The sequence below is a fragment of the Bombina bombina genome, chromosome 1, assembly GCF_027579735.1.
Source record: "Bombina bombina isolate aBomBom1 chromosome 1, aBomBom1.pri, whole genome shotgun sequence".
Classification (NCBI taxonomy): Eukaryota; Metazoa; Chordata; class Amphibia; order Anura; family Bombinatoridae; genus Bombina; species Bombina bombina.
In genome coordinates, this window is record NC_069499.1 from 1,260,978,739 (window position 1) to 1,261,002,559 (window position 23,821).

Sequence of the window (23,821 nt, forward strand, 5' to 3'; positions counted from 1 at the left end):
ACATCTTGTCTAACTCACACCCAAGATCTTAACTTGCTCTGGCCTCAAATCTACTCACTGACTCTCTATCCTCCAACTCCTTCTTGCTTGATCCAGTCAGTAACACAAAATACTGACTGAATTATTTTTAGCAAGTTACACAAAAAAACAAAGGGTAGTGACTAACCCTTTTTGAGCCAATAACATAACAGTGGTATAACCTCTCAGAGCCTGTAACACTCACAAACCAAGAACAATGATTAAAGGGACATGCAACCAAAAATTGTTTAGTTTACAATTTGCTTCATTATATTGGCATCCTTTGTTGAAGGAGCAACAATGCACTACTGCGGACAAGCTGAAAACATTTAGTGAGCCAATGATAAGAGGCATATATGTGCAGTCACTAAGCAGCTAGCTCACAGTAGTGCATTGCTCCTCATAAGCCTACCTTGGTATGCTTCTCAACAAAGGCTACAAAAAGAACAAAGCTAATTAGATCATAGAAGTAAATTGGAAATGTGTTCAAAATTGTACTCTCTATCTAAACATGAAAGAAACATTTTGGGTTGAAAGTCCTTTTAACTACTGTAAACGAGTTAAATGCATCAGCAAACTTGCACACACGGTGCACCCCATATGGCTTCCAGAGAAGGATACACAGAGTGATCACTCAGTTGTGCATCTATCATCTATCTAATCTTTCTATCCAATTATCAAATATATAATTCATCTATCTATCTAATCTATAATGTATCTATCTATCTATCTATCATCTATCGATCTATCTATCTATCTATCTATCTATCTATCTATCTATCTTGAGCTCTGATAATGTTTGTGACAATGTAGCCATTAAAATTACAAATTTATTTCTATTTAATTATTGATATATTCAGAGTTAAGGAATTTATAAAAAAAAATACACTTTCAGTAACATAATTTGAAATAAAAATGAATTTAAATTAAAAAATCAGTATGTAGTATTTTTTTTTATAAGATGAAAGCTGCATTGGTACTGAAAACCCCCGAATATATACAGTTACCCTGTGCACATGCAAACATACGTTTTAGGAATCAACTCCAAATGGATAGACTCCTGTCACTGAAGGAGTTAAAACTAGGATGGATACAACACACTATAGATAATATATCGATTAGTCAAACATTATATTATTCGCTGGTGGATTAAAAAAAAGTATCTAGCTATATATTTTTCCTTGTGAATTACCTTTTTCTTTTCCCTTGAATTATCTTACTGAAAAACTTCAGTTCCTGGGGAAAAAAACAACTTTAAAATACTGTACTACTGCCTCAAAAACTAAATACAACTGTAGCTTCAACACCATGAATGGAGTCTCTTGGGCTTGTGATATTAATTCCCTTTGATCAAAACAGTAAGAATATTATCAACTGGTTTTGAATCTCAGTTATTTACCTAAACTGATATACCAGCAATACAAGTATTACGTTTTGGATTTGTAGAAAGTTTGTCCTCTTCGAGCTACCATAGAACTTTCTGCACACGTGTAGCTGATGACAGTTGTGTAAGATCGGTACATCATAACAAACACCAGGACTTCCCCTGCAATGGAGCCGACAATAAGACTCACACCAGGTAACTAATGTAAATAGAGAATGTATCATTTGTTTATTTGCTTTTTTATGGGGATCGTTAGAAGATTCTTGCACCTGCTGGGATAAAAATACAAATAATAGATGCTGCATAAGTGTAAAAAGAGGCGTGTTTATTATATTTTTTAGGTGTATATTTTACAATTTTACATTAATGTTTGTATCACATGTTCTGCTTTCTTTTGTAAAAAGAGATATCAAAAGGAATGATTTGGGGGATGCCCAAAGACTTTAATGGGATGTAACGTTAAAAGTGTTATAGCAACAACACGATGAGACATATTACATATATATTTACCAGATATATTCCCCAAGTAAAGTAGCATATTCTAAAATTGACATTACTTGGAATTAAAGCTGCTTTCTATGGAATGACAAGGGTAAATGACAAAATAGAATTTGCATAGACTGTAATGGGAGGTAAAGTGCAACGTGTTATAATAAAGCAGATTCTGGAAGTGAGATTACATGGAATACTAGTTGCTGTCTATGGATTAACAAGGGTTAATGACAAAATGTAAGGTCCATAGACTTTTTAAAGGGATATGAAACCCCAAAACCATTATTTTGTGATTCAGACAGCATACAAATTCTAAAAAGTTTCCAATTTACTTCGTTCCCAAGTTATTCTTTGCTGAAGAGAAACTTAGGTATGTGTCTGGAGAACTACATTCTAGTGCTTTTGCATATGGATAACATTCTTGCAAAACTGCTGCCATATAGTTCTTCAGACACCTGTACGCTCCCGAATTTACACCCCTGCTTTTCAACAAAAGATACTAAAAGAACAAATACAATTTGATCATAGAAAAAAGATGTTTAAAATGTCATGCTCCAGCCAAAGCATGAAAGAAAGATTTTGGGTTTCATGTCCCTTTAATATGATGTAAAGTTAAAATTGCTATAGCAACATAACTATGGGTCATATCCATATATATTTACCAGATATATTCCTCAAGTACAGTAGCAAACCCAGAAAGTGAGATTATGTAGAATTATAGCTGCTTTCTATGGTATAGCAAGGGTGAATGACAAAGTGGAATGCCCATAGGCTTTAATGGGATGTAAAGTTAAAGGGACACTGAACTCAATTTTTTTCTTTAACGATTCAGATACAGAATACAATTTTAAACTACTTTCCTGTTTTTACTTCTCTTATTTAATTTGTTTAATTCTCTTGCTATCCTTTGTTGAATTTGAAGAAGCAGCAATGCATTACTTGGAGCTCGTTAACACATTGGGTGAGCCAATAGGATGAGACATATATGTGCAGCCACCAATCATCAGCTCCTGAGCCTACCTGGGTATCCTATTCAACAAATTATAGTGAGAACATAGAAAATTAGATAATATAAGGAAATTGGAAAGTTATTTTACTAAATTGTTTAAAATTACATACTCTATCTGAATCATGAACGAGAAAATTACAAATCTCATTGCAATGTTTCTTTAGTAGATTGTGATACCTTTTAATGAATTAACACAAGGTTTGGATACATATAACATAGGTATATTCCTCAAAACTGAAGCAGGTTATGAGAGATTATTTGGGATTAGGCCTTTTCTATGAGATGACAAGAGTGAATAATAAAATTAAAAATCTCATAGAAGCAATTCTTAGAGACATATCAACTAGATATTTGCAAATATAGTCCCCAAGTAAATAGTAGATCTTGAAAGTTAGATTACATGGAATTATAGCTTTTTCCTATTGAATGACATTTATTACTATGTACCTCTAATATCTCTCTTATTAAAACATAGATACAAAGAATTTGACGGTAAATACAACCTATAAATGGCCCCTCAAGTCTACCCATATTACATGTAACTTTTTTTTCATAGTATAGCCTTATGCATGTCCCAGGCATATTTCATTCTTTTACAGTCCTTATGTTTATAACCTCTAATGGAAGTTTTTATTCCATAAATCCTCAAATGTCTATGGGCATTCTGTTTTGTCATATACCTTGTTATTCTATAGAAAACCACCATGCCATGTGTTTTCACTCTTAGAATTTGCTTATGTACTTGGGGAGTATATTTGCAAATATGGGATGTGCATCAATGTTTTGTCTTCGTGACACATTTACTTTATTCCATTTTACCATTCACCCTTGTCATTCCATTCAAAACAAGTATAGTGACACATAAGCTCACTCTTAGAACCTGATACTATACTTATGAAATATACCTGGTAAATTTCTTTGTGATATGTCGACAGGTTTTGTTTGTATTCTTTGTTGAAAGCTAAACATAGGTAGGCTCATATGCTACTTTCTAAGCCCTTGAAGGCCGCCTTTTATCTCAGTGCATTTTGACAATTTTTCACAGCTAGACGGCGCTGGTTCACGTGTGCCATATAGATAGCATCAGCACTGATTGGCTAAAATGCATTAATTTAGCACAAAATAGCAAGAGCACTACACTGGTAAGATAGGAACGCTCAGTTTAGTAGTTTAATACATACAAGAAATATTCAGGTTATTTACAAATGGTGTATCCTTTTATATAAGTATATTTGGATACCTGTGTCGATTTATACCTGGTGAGCTTGAGTGCTTGTGCATAAAACAACACTAGTTACAAATATAGTCTATATCAGAGAAGATAGAGACTAAAGGAATGCACTTAAGTAGCACTTCTGTTCCTGCTACTTAAGTGCATTCTGGCTAAAATGCAAGTCTGTCAAAATAACTGAAATAAGGGGCAGTCTGCAGAGGCTTAGTTACAAGGTAATCACAGAGGTAAAAGGTAAATGAACCCCTTCACCTAAATGGACGTGTATATATACATTGTGCGGTACTTTGGCCTATCATACCACTATATATATATATATATATATATATATATATATATATATATATATATATATATGTACGTCTTGGCTGTTAAGTTACGACCAAGAGCTTGAGTTCCTGAGCTCCAGGAGCTCTTGTTCCATATGAGGGATGATGCAAGATGCTGGTGCTGGCAGGAGGGAATCTGGGAGGCAGGTGGCGGTCCAGCAGCGGAAGGAGGAGGGAGGTGGTGGAAGTGGAAGGGCACTACAATAATAAAAAATAAAAAAAGGGAGGGAAGGGGCCCTAACTAATGATCACAGGGGGGGACACTACACTACAGAAAAAAATAAACACAAATAACCTGCCAGTACCTAGGATGGTGGACATTAGTTAGAGGGGGTAAGGTTAGACAGCTGTTTGGGAGGGATCAGGGAGATTGGAGGGTAAGGGAGGATCCCACACTGCAGCAAATATAAAAAATATTTAATAATAAAAAAAGAAGCCTTAAATCTTTATACTGGCAGACTGTCTACCAGTACCTAAGATGGGGGTGACGGGGGGAAGAGAGTTGTTTGGGAGGGATTAGGGGGTAGAAGTGTCAGGTGGGAGGGTAATCTCTACACTAAAGCTAAAATTAAAGGGACAGTCAACACCAGACGTTTTTGTTGTTTATAAGATAGATAATCCTTTTATTACCCATTCCCCAGTTTTGCACATCCAACACGGTTATAGTAATACACTTTTTATCTCTGTGATTACCTTATAGCGAAGCCTCTGCAAACTGTCCCCTTATTTCAGTTCATTTGACAGACTTGCATTTTAGCCAATCAGTGCTTACTCCTAGGTAACTTCACATGCGAGAGCTCAATGTTATCTTTATCACACACATGAACTAACACCCTCTAGTGGTGAAAAACTGTCGAAATGCATTCACATAAGAGGCGGCCTTCAAGGTCTAAGAAATTAGCATATGACCTACCTAGGTTTAGCTTTCAGATAGAGCATGCAATTTTAAGCAACTTTCTAATTTACTCCTATTATCAATTTTTCTTCGTTCGCTTGCTATCTTTAATTGAAAAAGAAGGCATCTAAGCTTTTTTTTGGGTTCAGGAGTAAATTAGAAAGTAAATTAGAAAGTTGCTTAAAATTGCATTATCTATCTGAATCACAAAAGAAAAAATTTGGGTTCAGTGTCCCTTTAAGAGGCGGCTTAGAAATTATCATATGAGCCTTTCTAGGTTTAGCTTTCAACTAAGAATACCAAGAGAACAAATCAAAATTGGTGATAAAAGTAAATTGGAAAGTTGTTTAAAATGACATGCCCTAATTGAAACATGAAAGTTTTTTTGGATTTGACTGTCCCTTTAAACTTTACATCCCATTAAAGTCTATGGGCATTCCACTTTTCATTCACCTTTGTCATTCCATGGAAAGAAGCTATAATTCAATGTAATTTCACTGTCTACTACGGTACTTGGGGATATATCTGGTAAGTACCTACTTGATATGTCTCATAGTTTTGTTGCTATAGCACTTTTAACTTTACATCTCATTAATAAGTTTAAGGCATTTCACTTTGTCACTCACCCTTGTCATTCCTTTTAGTATCTCCCTTTTATAAACCATGGTCTTTAGTTCCTGCATGCACAGGGCATTAAATAAACAAAAAACAAGATGTCTAAATATTTTCTTTATTTCCATTTTATTTGATTAAAGGATACACCAAGTGGGATATTCGGCAGAAGGTGTGGGATTATATTGAGAATAATAATTTGGCTGACTTTCCAAGACCAGTTCATCATAGGATCCCTAATTTCAAGGTAATCCTTTGTAAAGAGTTTTATAAAGTTTACTAAAGGGACAAAGGACTTTAAAGGGACAGTATACTGTAAAATAGTGTTTCCCTTAATGTGTTTACAATTGCTTTTTTTTTACCAACTGCAGAGTAAAAAAATTATGAAAATAAGCATTTTAAGGTTTATTTGTGTATATTAAAGCTCTGATTTTGTGTTTTGAAGCCACAACCTAATAAAATGGGTTGAGCTTGTTGGTATAATCAGATCTCATTACTGTATCACATTGTGTACATATACCTGCTTCTTTATCATATATCTGTCTATAAACCAATCACCAGTACTTGGAGAGAACAATTGAAAATCAACATTTTATTACCTTATCTCTGCTATATCCCACTGGGAGTGTAATTTCTTCTGCTGGCTGTGTTTACAAAGCTTATCTATAGCTTGGACCTGCGGCCACAAACTTTCAGAATAGGTGGGGATACCACATGCTAAATCAACTATTTCAAATGCCAATATAAGGGTAAAGGAGCTACTTGTAAACAATCTAATACACTCCAGCAGGTAAAGTGAATCATTGGGAACAAATAAAAGGAGAGAACATTTTTGAGTAAACTGTCCTTTAAGACCGTTAATTAACTATCACTAATCCTCAGTCATTTCTCCCTTCTGTGGTTCAAACAAAATGATCTAGCTATATATCACTTAGGACAAAGGACATTTGTCAGTAATAGGTGAAATTCTCTTAAAGATATTTTTTTGTAAACATGAGGCAGCAATCAAGTTCCCAAGGGTGGGAGGGGTTATAACATGTTTCTTTTCAATAGCTCTCTCTAAGTATTGGCCATTGTGTATAGACAAAAATAAGATAAAGAGGACTTAAAGGCATATAAAACAGTTCTCCTTTAGTAGAAAAAAAAAATGTTAAAGTAAGCGAAAATAGAAACAGATTGTGTTAAAAACAGTAAACAACTTGTTTTCTTGCTAAATACGTATTTAGAAATTCTCAGTATAGCCACTGATTATAGTTAGATAGCAGAGCAGACGTTACAGAGCCTAGTTTCTATTGTCACATGATTTTTGCAACAAAGTCCTCTACTAAACATGGGCAATAAACTGATTGCAGCTAGAATAGATGTCTCCTAGCCACGCTTCAGGTGAAAAACTGCTACTTTACCTTACTGTAGAGACTATAGACCCCTTGTTGAGCTGTGACAGGAAGTAATGGGCTCTGCACAAATTAAGGTAAAAAACGAAATAAAAGGTAAAATCCATTTAAAATAATAGAATTAATCACAATATGTATTATTCACCAAGTATAACCCACTGCTTAATACTTAATAAAATAGACTCTTTAATGTAAAGAGAGATGGATAAGTAGGTTTGCTATTTCTGTATGCTCAGAACATGTTCAGGCATACTTTGGAGATATTGCAGTTTCGATTCCAGACCATCACAATAAAGCGAATAGCGCAATAAAGTGAGTCAAATTAATTTGTTTGGTTTCCATGTGCATATAAAAGTTAAGTTTACACTATACTGACGTCTATTAAAGGGATATGAAACCCAACATTTTTCTTTCATGATCAATTTTTCTTCGTTTCCTTTGTATCTTTTGTTGAAAAGTAGGTACATAAACGTAGGAGTCTGCCCATTTCTGGATTACTATATGGCAACAATTTTGCAAGAATATTATCCATTTGCAAGAGCACTAGATGGCAGCAATATTTCCTGCATTGTTGTGCCCCAGACACCTCCCTAGGTATCTCCTCAACAAAGGATACCATGGGAACTAAGCAAATTTGATAATAGCAGTAAATTGGAAACGTTTTTAAAACTGTATGCTCTTTCTGAATCGCAAAACAAAATGTACATACCTTAATTGAAAAAAATACTTTATTTCTAAAAATAATATTTTTGCTGGTGTGTGTGTGTGTGTATGTATGTCCCTCTGTGTCGCCAGTTGCGCACGCATCCTCAAAGGAATGTTGGCTACGCTTCGCTGCATCCCGGTGGAATAGCAGGGTGGTGAAAGAATCCACCGAAGGTGGATTCTTTCACCACCCTGCCATTTTCGGAATCAACCTGGATGCAGCATAGGCAAATCTGAAGCCGTTTAAAAAAAAAAAAAAAAGAAAACACGCAACCGTCCGCACAAAATAAATAAAAAACATGTAAGCACTCGCACGAAGTATAACAAAAAACCTAACCTCCCGTATGAGGTATTAACAAGCACCGAAACCACCAACCCCCACATCGCAAAATAATAAAGTAATTAACCCCTAATCCGCAAATAACATAATTAAAATATTAACCCCTTAACTGCCAGCCCCCCACATCACAGTAAACCTAATTAACCCCTAAACCGACAAACCCCCATATCGCAAAAAACTTATTAACCTATTAACTCCTAAACCGCCAACCCCCCACAACGCAAATAACTAATTTTAATTACTAAGCCCCCTAACCTAACACCCCCTAAATTAACCCCAATACTAAGTTACACTTAAATAAAACCTAACATTAAATTACAAAAAATAAAAAAATAAAATTACAGAAAAAAATTAACAAAATTATCAAAAATATTTTTTTTAAACCTAATCCCTATGAGAATAAAAAAGCCCCCCCAAAATAAAAACACCCCCTAATCTAAACTACCAATAGCCCTTAAAAGCCTTTTGTAGGGCATTGCCCTAAGTTAAACAGCTCTTTTACATTTAACAATTACTAAATCCCCCCCCTAACAGTAAAAAAAACACACCCACCAAACCCCCCCCAAAAAAACTAACACTAAAAAAACCTAAACTACCCGTTGCCCCATAAGGGGCATTTCTATGGGCATTGCCCTTTAAAGGACAATCAGCTCTTTTCCAGCCCATTAAATCCCTAATCTTAAAAATAAATATAAATAACCCCCCCCCCCCCAAAAAAAAAAAAATTCTAACACTAAGCCCCAAATAGGTACACTACTCACCATTCCTGAAGTCCGGTGGAGAAGGTCTTCTTCCAGGCGGCTCCATCTTCTATCTTCATCCGGAGCGGAGGTGTGGAGCTGGCTTTCCCGATGTGTGGATCCTCGGCGGTCCTCAACAATGGCGGTCCTTGGCGGTGGCGGTCCTCAGCATTGTGGAGGCTCCTCTTCATGCGATCGTCTGTTGCACACTGAAGATTGAATGCAAGGTACCCCATATTTAATGGTGTACCTTGCATTCCTATTGGCTGAAATTTTGAAATCAACCAATAGGATGATAGCTACTGAAATCTTATTGGCTGATTTAAACAGCCAATAGGATTTCAGTAGCTCTAATCCTTTTGGCTGATTTCAAAATTTCAGCCAATAGGAATGCAAGTGTCAGGGTTTTTTCCCTGCTTTTTTTGCCATGTGCTGCTGGCAGCCATTTTACTCACCTCTCTTGCTGACTCTGGTGCATATAGTGTGTGATGCTGCTCATTTCCTGCACGCCCTTTTATGGCCAGACTGGTGTACATCATCCATGTGAGACAGGTTGCAGTCTCAGAATTGTGATGTCATCACTTATTATTTAAAGGGCCTCTGTTCAGTATGCTTTGCCCTTGCGTTGTCTCAGACCTGTTTGTGAGTTCCAGTTCCTGTGTATTACCTGGCTGTCTGACGTCCTTCCTGGTTCCTGATCCCTGGCTTGTTCCTGACTCTGCTGTTTTCCTTGTTCCTGATTCCAGCTCGTCTGACTATTCGCTTTGGCGCCTGACTCGGCTCATCTGACTACCAGTTCTGGTTTTGATTCCTGGCTTGTTATTTGACTTTTGGACTTTTTATTATTTTTTGCTATTAATAAAGGTGTGATTATTTTTGCACTTCTTGTCTCAGTCTGATTCCTGGCACCCTGACAGCAAGGTACCCCAAATTGATTGCGGTACCTTGCATTCAATCTTCAGTGTACGACGGACATCGGATGAAGCGGAGCCTCCATGCCGCCGAGGACCGCCGCTGCGGATCCACGCATCGGGGAAGACGGCTCCGCTCCGTGCCGCCTTCGTTCTGGATGAAGATAGAAGATGATTGAGCCACCTGGAAGAAGACCTTCTCTGCCAAACTTCAGGAATGGTGAGTACCTATTTGGGGCTATGGTTAGTATAGTTTTTTTTTAGTGTTACGTTTTTTTATTTTTGGTGTTAGGGGGTAATTGGTAATTGTTGTATTTAAAGAGCTGTTTAACTTGGGACAATGTCCTACAAAAGGCCCTTTTAAGGGCTATTGGTAGTTTAGTATTCGATTAGGGGGTGTTTTTATTTTGGGGGGACTTTTTATTTTATTGGGGTATTAGTTTAGGTTTAAATTTTTATTTTGGTTAGCTTTGTTTATTTTTTTTCTGTAATTTTATTTTTTATTAACAAATCTAGACAGGCCAGAAGACTTGTTTTTCCCACAGAAAACCTCTGAATGACATTGTTTCCAATGCAGCAAAGGATTCTGGGTAATATATGCAAATTAGGTTCACAGTGACACACCTTTTTTACTTTGTCTGCTTTTCAGCAGATTCCCTTTACGCCAAAGCATCGCTGTTAACACAGCTTATAAGCTTAGCTAGGGTTACTGCAGTGATTTATAACCATCCCAGGACAGACTGTTTCGTAGTTATTGCTACATATATATATGTAAGAAGAAAAGGGATGCACTCGCCAGGATTTTCAAAGTTACCCCCTTCGTCAGACAATACAAAATAACAATCCACAACCTGTTACAAACCGTGTCTTTTAAACTACCCTAAGTGATACAGTTTCAGGTCAACATCTGTGATGCCACCACCACAATTGGCATATAACAGGTGAGGGCCCCCACTGTGCTTGACTATCTAATCATATAGACACCAAACAATAAATATATAGTGAACACCAAATCACAGATATGCATGAAAGCACCATACAGCAGAAGTCATGCAGGACATTGCACAGAACTGGTTTGCAAACCAAAGAAAACAATGAAAAAGCAATGAAAAAACCCCAGGAATAGAATAATAATGATACGCTGTAAATACCTTAAGTTGATTGCTGCCAGCAGGTGGTTGTCATAGCAACCATATCAACGATACTACGGCCCCCAATCAGGGGAGAGGTAAATGCAAGCCAATCAAATGTTCTAGGACATGGAGGAGCGCCCAACCCCCCAAAAAATAGATACAGTATAGTGGCCAGCACTGGAAGTGAACATAAACATAAAAATCATAAGCATGAAAATAAATATAAATATAAAGCATAAAAATATGTATACAGCAACAATATGATCCCAAATCATCTTAATATAGTAGCATAAAGCTAGCCAACTGTTTTAAAGTCAGCACAGAGCAGGATATGAATATAACCAAGTAATAAATTAGTGACCTGTTAGCCTAACAAAAGCCACGTAATATAGCTAGTTGGTTAAAAACCCAAGAGGGACCCAAGCAGAAAGGGGAGAGAACAATACATCAGACTAGATAGAAACATGGAAAAAGGATATGTAAGAGTAGGGAGACCATCCCTGCCATATATATATATAAATAAATCACAACAGTACTGTTAAAGTTAGTTAACCATGGAGAGAGGCCCTACAGAAAACAATGCCAGTCCACCTTGCTTCTCTTTGCAGAATAATTTTCCCTCTGTCCCCACCTCTAGATAAAGGTGGTATATGGTCAATGATTGTGTATTTCAGATCAATTACTCTAGTCCTTTTTGAACAAAGTGTCTTACCATCGATTGGTCCGATGTTCCCTTTAGAATGGCTGACCTGTGGTTGGTCATTCATGTCCTCAAGTCGTCCGTTGTTTTGCCAACGTAAAACAGGCCACATGTGCAGTGGAGAAGGTACACAATATAAGTGGTTGTGCACGTCACTCTGTATCTGTGCTTATACTTCATCTTTTTGGTAGGATGAGTGAAGTATGGTCCTGTCTGTAAGGCACTGCAAGTCGTGCAGCCAAGACATCTAAAGCAACCAGGTTTCCTTTTATCCAACCATGACTTCTTCTTCTGATAGCAAGGACGGGGGTCCGTCTTTACCAGCATTTCCCTTAGAGATGTTGCTCTACGGAATCCCATGCGTGGTGGTACCATATTTTTAAATGGCAATGATGGATCACTTCTCACGATGTCCCAGTGTTTGTTGAACAGATCCCTAAGGCATGATTTGTCATTTGTGTATGTCACAAAAGTGAGTTGTTCTTGGGGTGTCCGAGTTCTGGAGGTATCCAGTTCCATCAACTGTTGATCTAGGATTTTAGTGGGGTACCCTCTGTCCTGGAACCTTATGTACATTTCCTCCATCTGTTGCTGGGCTTTTTCTTCGTTCGAGTTGTTTCTTTGGACCCTTTTGAACTGGGATTTAGGCAGGGATCTCTTGAGTGATGGTGGATGTCCACTAACAAAAGATAGCAGCGAGTTCCTATCCGTCTCTTTTCTGTAAAGTGTACTCTTCAGAAGGCTTCCATCCTTGAATAGCTGAAGATCCAGAAAATTAATCCTTTTGTCATCTGTCTTCATTTTGAACTTGAATGCCGGATTGGCATTGTTCAAGCTCTGAAACCAAATGTCCAATGTTGCTCTGCTGCCTTTTCAGATTAATACCAGATCGTTGATGTAGCGTCTATAGAACAATATGTAGTCATCTTTGAATAGTTCTGTATCATTGGTTTCAAATTACGCCATTTATAGGTTGGTGTAGGATGTGGCCACATTGGACCCCATCGCTGTCCCTGTTTTCTGTAGATAAAATTAGTGTTCAAACCGGAAGTAGTTCATGGTGAGGCAGAATTCCAGTATATTGATTAGAATTTCTACAGTGGGTCCAATAAAAGGATATTTGCCTAATTGTCTGTTTACTGCTTGTAGTCCCTCCTGATGGGGAATGACCGTATACAGGCTTGTCACATCAAGTGTAACCAGCAGGTCATCTTCTTCCAGAGGGAGTAGTTCCTTAATTGTTTTTATTAGTGCCTGTGAGTTGAGAAGGAATGATTCCATATTCCTTACCTCCGTCTGTAATAATCCATCAAGGTATGTTGCAATACGCTGTTGTATTGAACCTATTGCTGATACAATCGGTCTGCCGGGAGGTGAGATCAGGCTTTTGTGAACCTTTGGCAAAGTATATAGTACCGTGGTTCTAGGAAATGGTGTAATAAAATAGTCCAATGTCTTTTTGTCCAGATAGCTTTCATTGAAGACAGTGCTCAGGTAAGTATCAATCCTTGCCTTGAAACTTATTACAGTGTCTGCTTTGAGACGTGCGTAAGTTTCAGTGTCATTTAACTGTTTCATAATTTTTCCTTGTATTCTTCATAATTTTGCAGAACAATTGCACCCCCCTTGTCCGCCTGGCGGATCACTATGCTGGTTTGCTGAGCCAAATTCTTCAATGCAAGTCTCTCAATGCCACTGAGGTTATTGTGTGTTGTAGTCTTTGCTTTGTTGATGTTAGCATCCATCTCGGTCTGCATAAGTCTTGCAAAGGTTTTGATGCTGGCGTTATTGCTAACAGGGTCTAATTTTGATGGTTTGTCCATTTCTAAGAATTCCCTCAGTCTCATGTTGCGTTGAAATTTTTGTAGGTCAATGTAGAGTTCGAAATCGTCTGTTTTCTGTGTGGGGATAAAAGATAGTGCCTTGTTCAAAATTTCATTTTCCATATCCGAGAGCGTGTAAGAACTGAGGTTGATCACGATATTATCCTTCATTATCTCGGGGGTCTGGGCGGTTTTTGCTTTGTACCCCCCACGTCTGGGGTTGGTTCTCGGCTTAGATAGTCACGCACAGTGGGGGCCCTCACCTGTTATATGCTAATTGTGGGAGTGGCATCACAGGTGTTGACCTGAAACTGTATCACTTAGGGTAGTTTAATAGACACGGTTTGTAACAGGTTGTGGACTGTTATTTTGTATTGTCTGACAAAGGGGGTAACACCCCGAAACGTTACATTAAATGGTAACTTTGAAAATCCTGGCGAGTGCATCCCTTTTCTTCACTATATATATATATATATATATATATATATATATATATATATATATATATATATATATTCTCCAATTTAGAAATAAATTTTACTCTCTGGATTTAAAGTGAACCAAAGTATCTACACTAGGTGAGTGCAATTTTTGGCAGCACACACATATGCGCGTATACAATATGTTGGAAAAATGGCACTAATAGACTTGCTTGATGCAGGGTTGCCAGAAACCTTTAACCCCTTAACGACCAACGTCGTACCCTGTACGACGTTGGTCGTTATGCCCTTAAGGACCAGCTGCAGTGCTGGGCTTCTCTCTGCTGCGATCTCGCTCAAAATAGCGAGATCACACTATTTCTGCATGCCCCACGAGTGGGGCACTGCAGAAATAGATTTGCAGAGTTATCGATGCATCAGACAGCAGTGGTGCCGATTGTTGGTGGGTGGGAGCCTTAGCAGAGGGGCGGGTGAGCGGACCATCGCAGTTGCGGTATCCAGATCCTGTCCGTGATCCTGTGAGGGGGCGGGGCTCGGGTGCGTGCGTGCAAGCGCACGGTAATCACATTTACCAAAAATGTATAAGCAAAGGAGAGAGAGGGGAAAGGGAGTGGTAAAATGTTTTGGAAAGGGATCCGGGAGGGGTAGGGTATAAAGGGGGAGGAAGCTACACTACAGAAAATAGGGGGATTCGATTTTAGAGAGCCGTTTGGGGGGGGATCAGGGAGGTTGGGGGCTAAGGAGGGATCCTACAAGGCAGATTTTTTTTTTTTTTTTTGGTGGGGGGAGGGAAGAGAGCCGTTTGTGAGGGATCAGGGGGTAGGATATGTCAGGTGGGAGGCTGATCTCTAGACTAAAGCTAAAATTAACCCTACAAGCTCCCTAATTAACCCCTTCACTGCTGGGCATAATACACGTGTGGTGCTCAGCGTCATTTAGCAGCCTTCTAATTACCAAAAAGCATCGACAAAGCCATATATTTCTGCTATTTCTGAACAAAGGGGATCCCAGAGAAGCACTTGCAACCATTTGTGCCATAATTGCACAAGCTGTTTGTAAATAATTTTAGTGAGAAACCTAAAGTTTGTGAAAAAGTGAACAATTTTTTTTTTATTTGATCGCATTTGGCGGTGAAATGGTGGCATGAAATATACCAAAATGGGCCTAGATCAATAATTTGGGTTGTCTACTAAAACAAAATATATACATGTGACGGGTTGTTCAGAGATTTCTGACAGATATCAGTGTTCCAATGTAACTATCGCTAATTTTGAAAAAAAATGGTTTGGAAATAGCAAAGTGCTACTTGTACTTATTGCCCTATAATTTGCAAAGAACATGTAAACATTGGGTATTTCTAAACTCTGGACAAAATTTAGAAACTATTTAGCATGGGTGTTTTTTGGTGGCTATAGATGTGTAACAGATTTTGGGGATCAACGTTAGAAAAAGTGTGTGTTGTTTTTTTTACATTTTTTCATAATATTTTCTAAAAATTTTTTTTTAATAAGATATGATGAAAATAATGGTATCTTTAGAAAGTCCATTTAATTGCGAGAAAAACTGTATATAATATGTGTGGGTACAGTAAATGAGTAAGCGGAAAATTACAGCTAAACACTAACACCGCAGAAATGTAAAAATAGCCCTGGTCCTTAAGGGAAGGAAATTGAAAAATGTCCTTGTCCTTAAGGGGTTAATTTGTGAAAAGTGCGATATCTGCGGAGCACAATAAAATGAGGTATGAGGTAGTCTGTATATTGCCATATTCTAGAGAACAATGGATCGAGGCTTCTTTCAGTAAAATACAAAATAAACATAAAGGAGTAATTTCTCATACAGTTTTAAGTCTACAGCTACTCTAACAAGTCACTGGGAACACATTAAAGGAATACAAAACCGTAATCCTTTTGTAAAAAAAAAAGTATATATGTTAAATCGGAGTAAACACAAAAAGAAATAGATTATGTTAAAAAAACAGCAAACAACATACTTGTTTTCTTTCAAAATTAGCACTTAGAAATTCTCAGTGTAGTCCATGCCTACAGCTAAATAAGGGAACAGACATGCTGAGGGCTTAGGTTGCATTCTGCCTTTTCTGACCATGGGCAGAACCTGTTTCCTATCTCTCTGGCTTTCACTGATTAGTAAACCATCTCATTTTACTCTAGAAGATTTATGACATCAATCTAGATATGCCTTCATGTAGAGCCCCCAGCCCCCTTGTAGGGCTGTGACAGGAAGTAATGGTCACTGCACAAATTAAGTTAGAAAAAATAAACCTTTAAAAATGATGAATAATAAATATTGCAAGGATTTGTTATGTATAAGCACTGTTTAGTAGGTATGTGCATTCAGATCCTTCGTTGGGCTCCAAAAGTGGAAGTATGCGCTATTCGGCTTTTTCTGGAGCCGGGTTAATTCTTGTGCAAATCCAGATCAATCTGGTTCCGAAAAAAGCTGAATAGAGTTTTCGTCCACATTTGGATCCTAACGAAGTCTACTGCTTAGTGCTTTTATAACTACAACAATGAAACAGACTGTTATATCCCTTTAAGGGGAAACTAATTTGATAGCACAATGTCCCTTTAAATGGACATTTAACTGCTAGGTATTACTAAAGTAGCACAGTTACTACTCCAATATGCTGGTTAGTGAAGCTCTGCATCTTATGGGCACCACCATTTTGGAAATTTAAGTATACTCAACACACAGTGAGAGAAGTGGTGCACAGTTACATATCAGTTAAATTGCCTTCTTGACAAGCTTTATTGTTCTCTTTAGCTTAGAGTGCACACTACAGAGGGGGAGCTGTACATTTTTTATTTTTTTTGGACAAATATTTTTATTGGGGTAATAAAGAGACGAAGTACAAACATAGTAGATAGGGCAATATCTCAAACAGAAACAAAAGCATGACATTATTCCAGCATTCGGACATACATATAATAGACAATAAGAGGAGCATTGTATTGACCCTAATAAAACCCCATTTTATATATTTTAATAACAGGAGAAACATGTGTCAACAAAGTAAAATAGGTCCACTTATGGGACCTGGAACTTAGTACTTGTTGAAGACATAACTCGTAGGGAAAAGATTCTCAGAGTGAGACAAATAGAGCTAAAGGCAAATGGTAGGTAATGCTAATCGTGGCAATTCGGGAATTGTGGAATATTAGATTGGAAACGGGAATCAGCTGGATAAGGTTACATGTTGTGGGGGGTGGGGAAAGAGGGGTGTGAGAAAAAAAAAAAGAAAAAAAAAAATTATAATAACAATATATATGTATATATACATTCTATGTTTTGTGGGCACTAGGAGCCATAGGGGTTCTCAGGTCGCCAGCCCCTCTATCCAGATTAGGGCCTACACATCCATCTGGTCATCCAGTGGGGTTGAAGATTAGCCAGATCCCTTATATTCATCCCATGCTAACCATATAGAGCAGTAGTAATCATATCGGCCTTCAACCCTTAGTGCGTATTCTTCCATGTTTTGGATATAATCTAGTGAGTGAAGAACTGGGGCGAGTGAAGCAGGGGCTTGTTTCATCCATTGTCTGGCTATAACCAGTTTTGCCGACAAAAGAACAATAACACCCAGAAGACGGGATGGTTTTGGGAGATCTTGCAGACCAAAATGGAATAATGCCGTGCTCCCTGAGAGGTCGTCAATGAGGCCTAGTCCCCGGAGCAATCCAGCCACCTGGTTCCAGAAGTGTCTTAACTTGGGGCATTCCCACCAAATGTGGAGGTGAGTGCCTCGGTGGGCACAGCCTCTCCAACAGTCCGCCGACCTGGAGGGGTAAATTCTATGTAGCCTGGTGGGAACCCAGTGCCACCGAAGCAGAATTTTGAGGTACAGTTCAAACATGTTGGAGCAGCGCACTGCTGCCCCGACATCCCGAAGAGCGCTCTGCCACCCACCCTCCGAAGCCTCTACTCCCAGGTCTCTCTCCCAGTCCTCTGTGGAGCGGGTTTTTATGAAGTGAGGAGAATCCAAAAGAGTCCTATAGTGAAACGACAGAGAGCCTCGCAGAGGTCTGCCTGCCAACCACCTCCTCTCCCACTTAGTGAGAGCTCTCATGTTGTCCTTATGGAATCCCCAAGACAAGAGAAGTGAAGCCAGGCGGAGGTACTCGAACTGCAGCTCCCCGGGAAAGCCGTCCGTCGGGTAGTTTTGGGGTGGGATAGCTAGGGCACCCCCTCTATACAAGTCCGAGAGTAATCTGAGCCCCAAGGCTTCCCACCTCCCGGGGTGTGAGTCCGGGAGGCAGTGTAGCAGAGCATTGATAGAGTGAATGGGGGAGGGATGCGGGGCAACCGGGTCTAGATGACGGAGCCCCCTCCAAAGTTTCAGACAGGTCTTGACTATATGGCAATGTATTCCGCTCAGTACCTCTGCATGATCAGGGATCCATATGAGGTTAGCTATGTCCACTCCAGCGGGTAGCGAGCCCTGTTCGATTTGGAGCCACCTCGCGGAACAGTCCCTCACTCCCCAGGCCGTAATATGCGAGAGCATGGCAGCTTTATAGTATAGCAAAATATTCGGCATCGACATGCCTCCGCATCTTTTCGGTTTTTGTAATTGGGTTAGGGGAAGTCGAACGTGTTGTCCCTTCCATACGTATTTTGTGAAAATAGATTGGAAGTGGTTGAGAAGGTATGCCGGGACCGGGACTGGGAGGCAACGGAATAGGTAAATTAGTTTTGGTAGCAGGAGCATCTTTACCGCCGCCACCCTACCCATCCAGGAGACCTCCGGGACCTTCCAACTAGAGATTGTCTGTTGGAGCTCTTTGAGAAGAGATCCATAGTTTGCTGCCACTACTCTCTTAGGGTCATGGGAGAGTACTACTCCCAGATGCTTCAGACCTTCCGTTGACCACTTAAATGGGTAGGAGCTTTTCAAAGTCTCAAGGGTGGCTTCCGGGAGGCCAATAGCGTAGGCCTCAGTCTTAGAGTAATTAAGTTTGTAAAATGTTAAATTGGCAAATTCAGTTAGGATCTCAAACAGTTTAGGGAGCGATTCCTCTGGATCCGTCAGGAAAATGGTCAAGTCGTCAGCGAAGAGGGCAAGGACCTGAGGAATGTCGTGCAAAACTAATGGTTAAATTGAGGGAGACGTCCTGAGTCTAGTCGCTAACGGTTCCATTATAAGAGCAAAGAGGAGAGGTGACAGAGGGCACCCCTGCCTCGTGCCATTCCGAATCTCAAAGGGATTAGAGACGAACCCCAATCCTCTAACTCTGGCAGAGGGGCTTGAATACAAAGCCATTACTGCTTTGGTAAAGGCGGGTGGAAATCCAAAGGAGCGCAGGACCTCAACCATATACTCCCACCGGACCCTGTCGAAGGCTTTCTCAGCGTCTAACGACAGGGTGACCAGTGGGATCCCAAGCGCAGCAGTTTCAAAGAAGATATTTAAGAGGCGCCTAGTGTTGTCCGAGCCCTGTCGTCCTGGGGTGAACCCTACCTGATCATGATGAATCAGGACCGGGAGAGTTTTATTTAACCTTGAGGCCAGTATTTTTGCATATAATTTTACATCTCCGTTAATGAGAGATATTGGCCGGTAGCTCTCACAGAACTCAGGATTTTTCCCTGGTTTGGGAATAGTTATGATTGATGCCTCTAGAAAGTCTTGGGGGAAGTTACCTGTGTCCATAGCCTCGGCAAACACCCGAGCGAGAATAGGGCACAACTGGGTCACGAATTTTTTGTAAAACAAGGCATCAAATCCATCTGGGCCTGGGGACTTATGTGCCTTCAGGCTTTTGATCGTTTTCTCGATCTCTTCAACAGAGATAGGAGCAACGAGTTGCTCCGTCATGTCCTCAGGAACCTGTGGCAAGTGAAGCCTATCAAGGAACTCAGGGATAAGATGCGCTGGTGCATAACGAATGCCAGGGTCATCAGCTATCTGGTACAGTCCTCTGTAATAGTTTGCAAAAGCATCACCTATATCGTTAGGGGAATAAAATTTTTTATCGTCTCTTGTTATATGAGCTATCTTGCTCTGTAAGGTTCTCTGTTGGAGTTTGTGGGCCAGGAGCCGATCTGCCCTGTCCCCTTTATGGTAGTATCTCTGTTTCAGGAGATAGAGTCCCCTCTGTACCTTCTCAAGTTCATGGGCCTCAATCTGTCTTCTAAGGGACTGAACTCTCAAGACTAGAGAATCTGATCCCTTTTGTCTAAGCTGAGTTCTGGAGACGGTATGCTCGTGGTAGAGTTGGGCCAAACTGGCCCCCTTGTGTCTTCTAATCTCTGAGGATTTCTGTATAAATAGCCCACGGAGGTAGGCTTTGAGCGCCGCCCAAAGAGTCAGCGCCGATGTGGATCCTGTGTCATTTATAATTAAGAACTCTTCTATCTCCTTTGACCAGAGCGGGATCTGGGAGTCCGCAAGGAGGTATTCTGGTAGGCGCCAAGAGAGCCCACTTTTCCCCGAGGGGGAGAAGGTGATATCCACAACCACTGCGTCATGGTCTGACCACACACAAGGTACTATCGTGGCCGCAGCTATCATCTGCAGCGTCCATGAGGAACAAAAGAGGTAATCTAGTCGGGCAAAGGATTGGGAAGGAGTTGAAAAATAGGTGTAGTCATCCACGTCAGGGTGTAGGGCTCTCCAGACATCATGGTATGCATGCTGGGAGACAACGTTTCTAAAGAGGTGAGAGTAATGGTCCTCTCCGCGTCTTGAGGGAGCCCCACGCTGGGATTTCCTATCCCTGCGCGGGTCCCACACTAGGTTACAGTCACCCCCGATAATTACATGGCCCTGTTTAAATCTGGCGACCTTATTTAGCAGACCGCTGAGGAAGAGAGTCTGGTTAACATTTGGGGAAAACAAAGCCACCAACGTAACCAAAGTGTTGTCCAGCCAACATACGCAAATGACATAGCGGCCAGAAGGGTCTGAATCCAGATAGATGGACTCGTAGGAGATGTGTCTTCCCACTAGGACAGTAACTCCTCTGGCCTTCTTGTGAAACGATGAGGAGAGGCGAACAGGAAAATCTCTAGGATGGAACATGGCGGCCCGAGATCCCGTCCAGTGTGTCTCCTGTAAGAACACTATATCAAGGCGCTGGACTTTCAGAAATTTAACAAGTAAACTCTGTTTTGTAGGGGAGTTCAGGCCCCTAACGTTCAGCGTGCCCACTCTCATTGTGGGAGAGAGGGGGGAAAAAAAAGGGGGGGAATATAGAAAGAGGAAAGGAGAAACAGGGGAGGTGATAGGGCAGTGGGAGGGGGAATACTCGCTGGGATCCACTAGTTTCTCCGGGTTGGGCAGAGGCTACTACACTCTGCCAAATAGGGAGTGCGGAGGACACAGATGTTAGTCCCTAACCGCACCAGAAATGTGACCCCTGGTAAGGGGAAGTTAGGAGGTGGTCAGGGAGAGGAGGGCTCAGCGGCTCCCCTCCACCACCGGCTGTGGTGTACATTCGGTCATCAGGTTATATAGGTAGCTGTTGCCAGGTATTTTTAGGGAGGAGATAGGAAGGAGGAAGCAAGGGAAGGCTTAGGAGGGGTAGGAGGAGAAATGGAGGTCTAGGGTGGTGATGGTGAGAGGGTGATGTTAATATGAGGGGCCTCTGGGTGCCAGGTGCATGAGGTCAGCGGGGGGCCAAAAGGGTCCTGTGGGGCCGTGACTTCAGGTTGGTCATGTCAAGTCTAGAGGGTGAATCAGTTCGTGTACACGAATGTACAACAGTTAATAATAGCCTTTATCTAAGTAAACATTCAGGGAGTAATGGGTGAGAGGCAGTCTTTAGACGGGCATAGGGTGAGAATGTAGGAGGGAATGGAGGGGGAGAGTGAGATGTCCTGTTGGGTGGGTTCAGTAAGTAGGGGAAGTAGGTGGGAGGGTACAGGAAAGGGTGTACAAGAAGGAGTTACTTCAGTAAGAAATCTTGGAAGGGAGGGGAGGGCCTAGGGAGGGGAAATCAGGAAAAGGATTGGGGTTGAGCGATATGGGGTTATTTACCGAGGGAAGAGAGGAGGATGGAGGAAGCAGGGTAGGGCAGTAGTAAGGCTGCAGAATCAGGAGAGGGACCAGAGGGCGGCTGCAGCGGGGAGGGCAGGGCTATTGGTGGGGACAGAGAGAAATGAAGAGAGAACTTGGTCATTATAGGAACCTCTGATGAATCCTCAACATACAGTCCTAAACATGATATCATTCAAATTTCTGCAATGCTAAACATTTGATATTTTCCAGATGTTGAGATAGGATCAGAAGGTGAAGAGGTAGATAGACAGGGTAAAGCATGAAGGAGGTTGCGAAGAAGAGGCAGTTTTGGCTGGACAGGGCGAGTGAAGGAAGGGAGGGGGGTCAGAAAGGAAGAACATAGGAATAAAGAAGAGAGATGGGCGGGTGGCATAGAGTTCTGTCCTCCTGAGAAGGGGAGAAGAGCGGATGGCAAGGAAAGTGGAGCCAGCCACAAGAGGGCATAGGAGGAGAGGAAGGGTTGGGAAGCTGCTATAGAGGAGGGAATTGGGGAAAGGGGAGGTGATGAGGAGAGACGAAAAGAGAGCATATAAACAGTGCATATATTCATTAGATGTACCTCTACACATACTAGTAATCCAGCATTCTATGTGGGGATATTGTACAGTTCCGACAGTGCAGGTTAACTCAAATAGTCATATAGAAAAATAGTATACGCTAAACATCTACAGTGCTAAACATTTGACATTTTTCAGATGTTAAAATAAGATCAGAGGGTGAAGAGGGAAATAGACAGGATAGAGCATAAGGAGGGTTGGGAGGGAGAGGCGGTTTTGGCTGGGTAGGTATGTGGAGGGAGGATGGGTAGGTTGGGAAGGGAAGAACGAAGAGATAGAAAAGAAAAAAGATAGATAGGCGGATGACCTGGAGTTCTGTCCTCCTAAGAAAGGAGGAAGAGCATATGGAGAGAGGTACAAGAGGACATAGGAGCTGAAGAAGGGATGGGAAACTGCTGTAGAGCAAGGAATTAGGGAAAGGGAGGGTGACAAGGAGAGGAGAGACGAAAAAAGAGCCTATTATCAGAGCATATAGTCATTAGATATACCTCAACACAGACCAGTGCCCCAGAATTCTATGTGAGAAAAAATAAATAAATAAATTGTACATTTCGAACAGTGCAGGGTAAACTCAATAAGTCATATGGAAAAACAGTATGCCCAAAATATCTTGACATTGCTTAGATGATAGGACCCCTCCCAAGCCCACCCCACAAAGATACCCACCCAGTGACCGAAGTGGCATATGTAAAGTTGAAGCCAGGCTGGAATGGGGAAGTAGGTGGGGGGGAAAGAGTGGAGTACATGGGTGTGGAGAGATGGTAGGGTCTAGTGGGAAGGCATGAGGAAGAAAGGGGTTATTGGGGAGTCAAGAGAGACCAGGTTAGGATAGGAGAAGGGAAAACGAGTTAGGGGGGTAGGGAAAATAAGGGAAGAGTGGGAGGGAAGGGAGAGGTTAGGAAGAGAGACCAAAATCATCAGGAGCACCCTTGCAGGAACTATAAACTTTAGGAACATATTAAGAACATTATTGGAACATGATAAACAATTAGCGGTGTGAATACAACTCAGTAAAAATATTTGTAGTTGGTGAGATTAGATATTCTTTCAACAGTACATTACCAGCTCTCTGGTCATCTCCGACT

General features: G+C 40.6%; 1 protein-coding gene across 2 annotated transcripts in view; it reads left to right on the forward strand.

The window, feature by feature from the left end:
* The first annotated feature begins 1,519 nt into the window (after window positions 1-1,519).
* The window catches only part of MTHFSD (methenyltetrahydrofolate synthetase domain containing), a 110,576-nt gene continuing 88,274 nt past the window's right edge, over window positions 1,520-23,821 (forward strand). For both annotated transcript variants that reach the window (XM_053700910.1, XM_053700915.1), the window contains exons 1-2: window positions 1,520-1,597; window positions 6,114-6,217. In XM_053700910.1, the coding sequence (XP_053556885.1) occupies window positions 1,570-1,597; window positions 6,114-6,217 (132 nt within the window). In that variant the 5' untranslated portion in view covers window positions 1,520-1,569. The remainder of the gene's footprint in view (window positions 1,598-6,113; window positions 6,218-23,821) is intronic.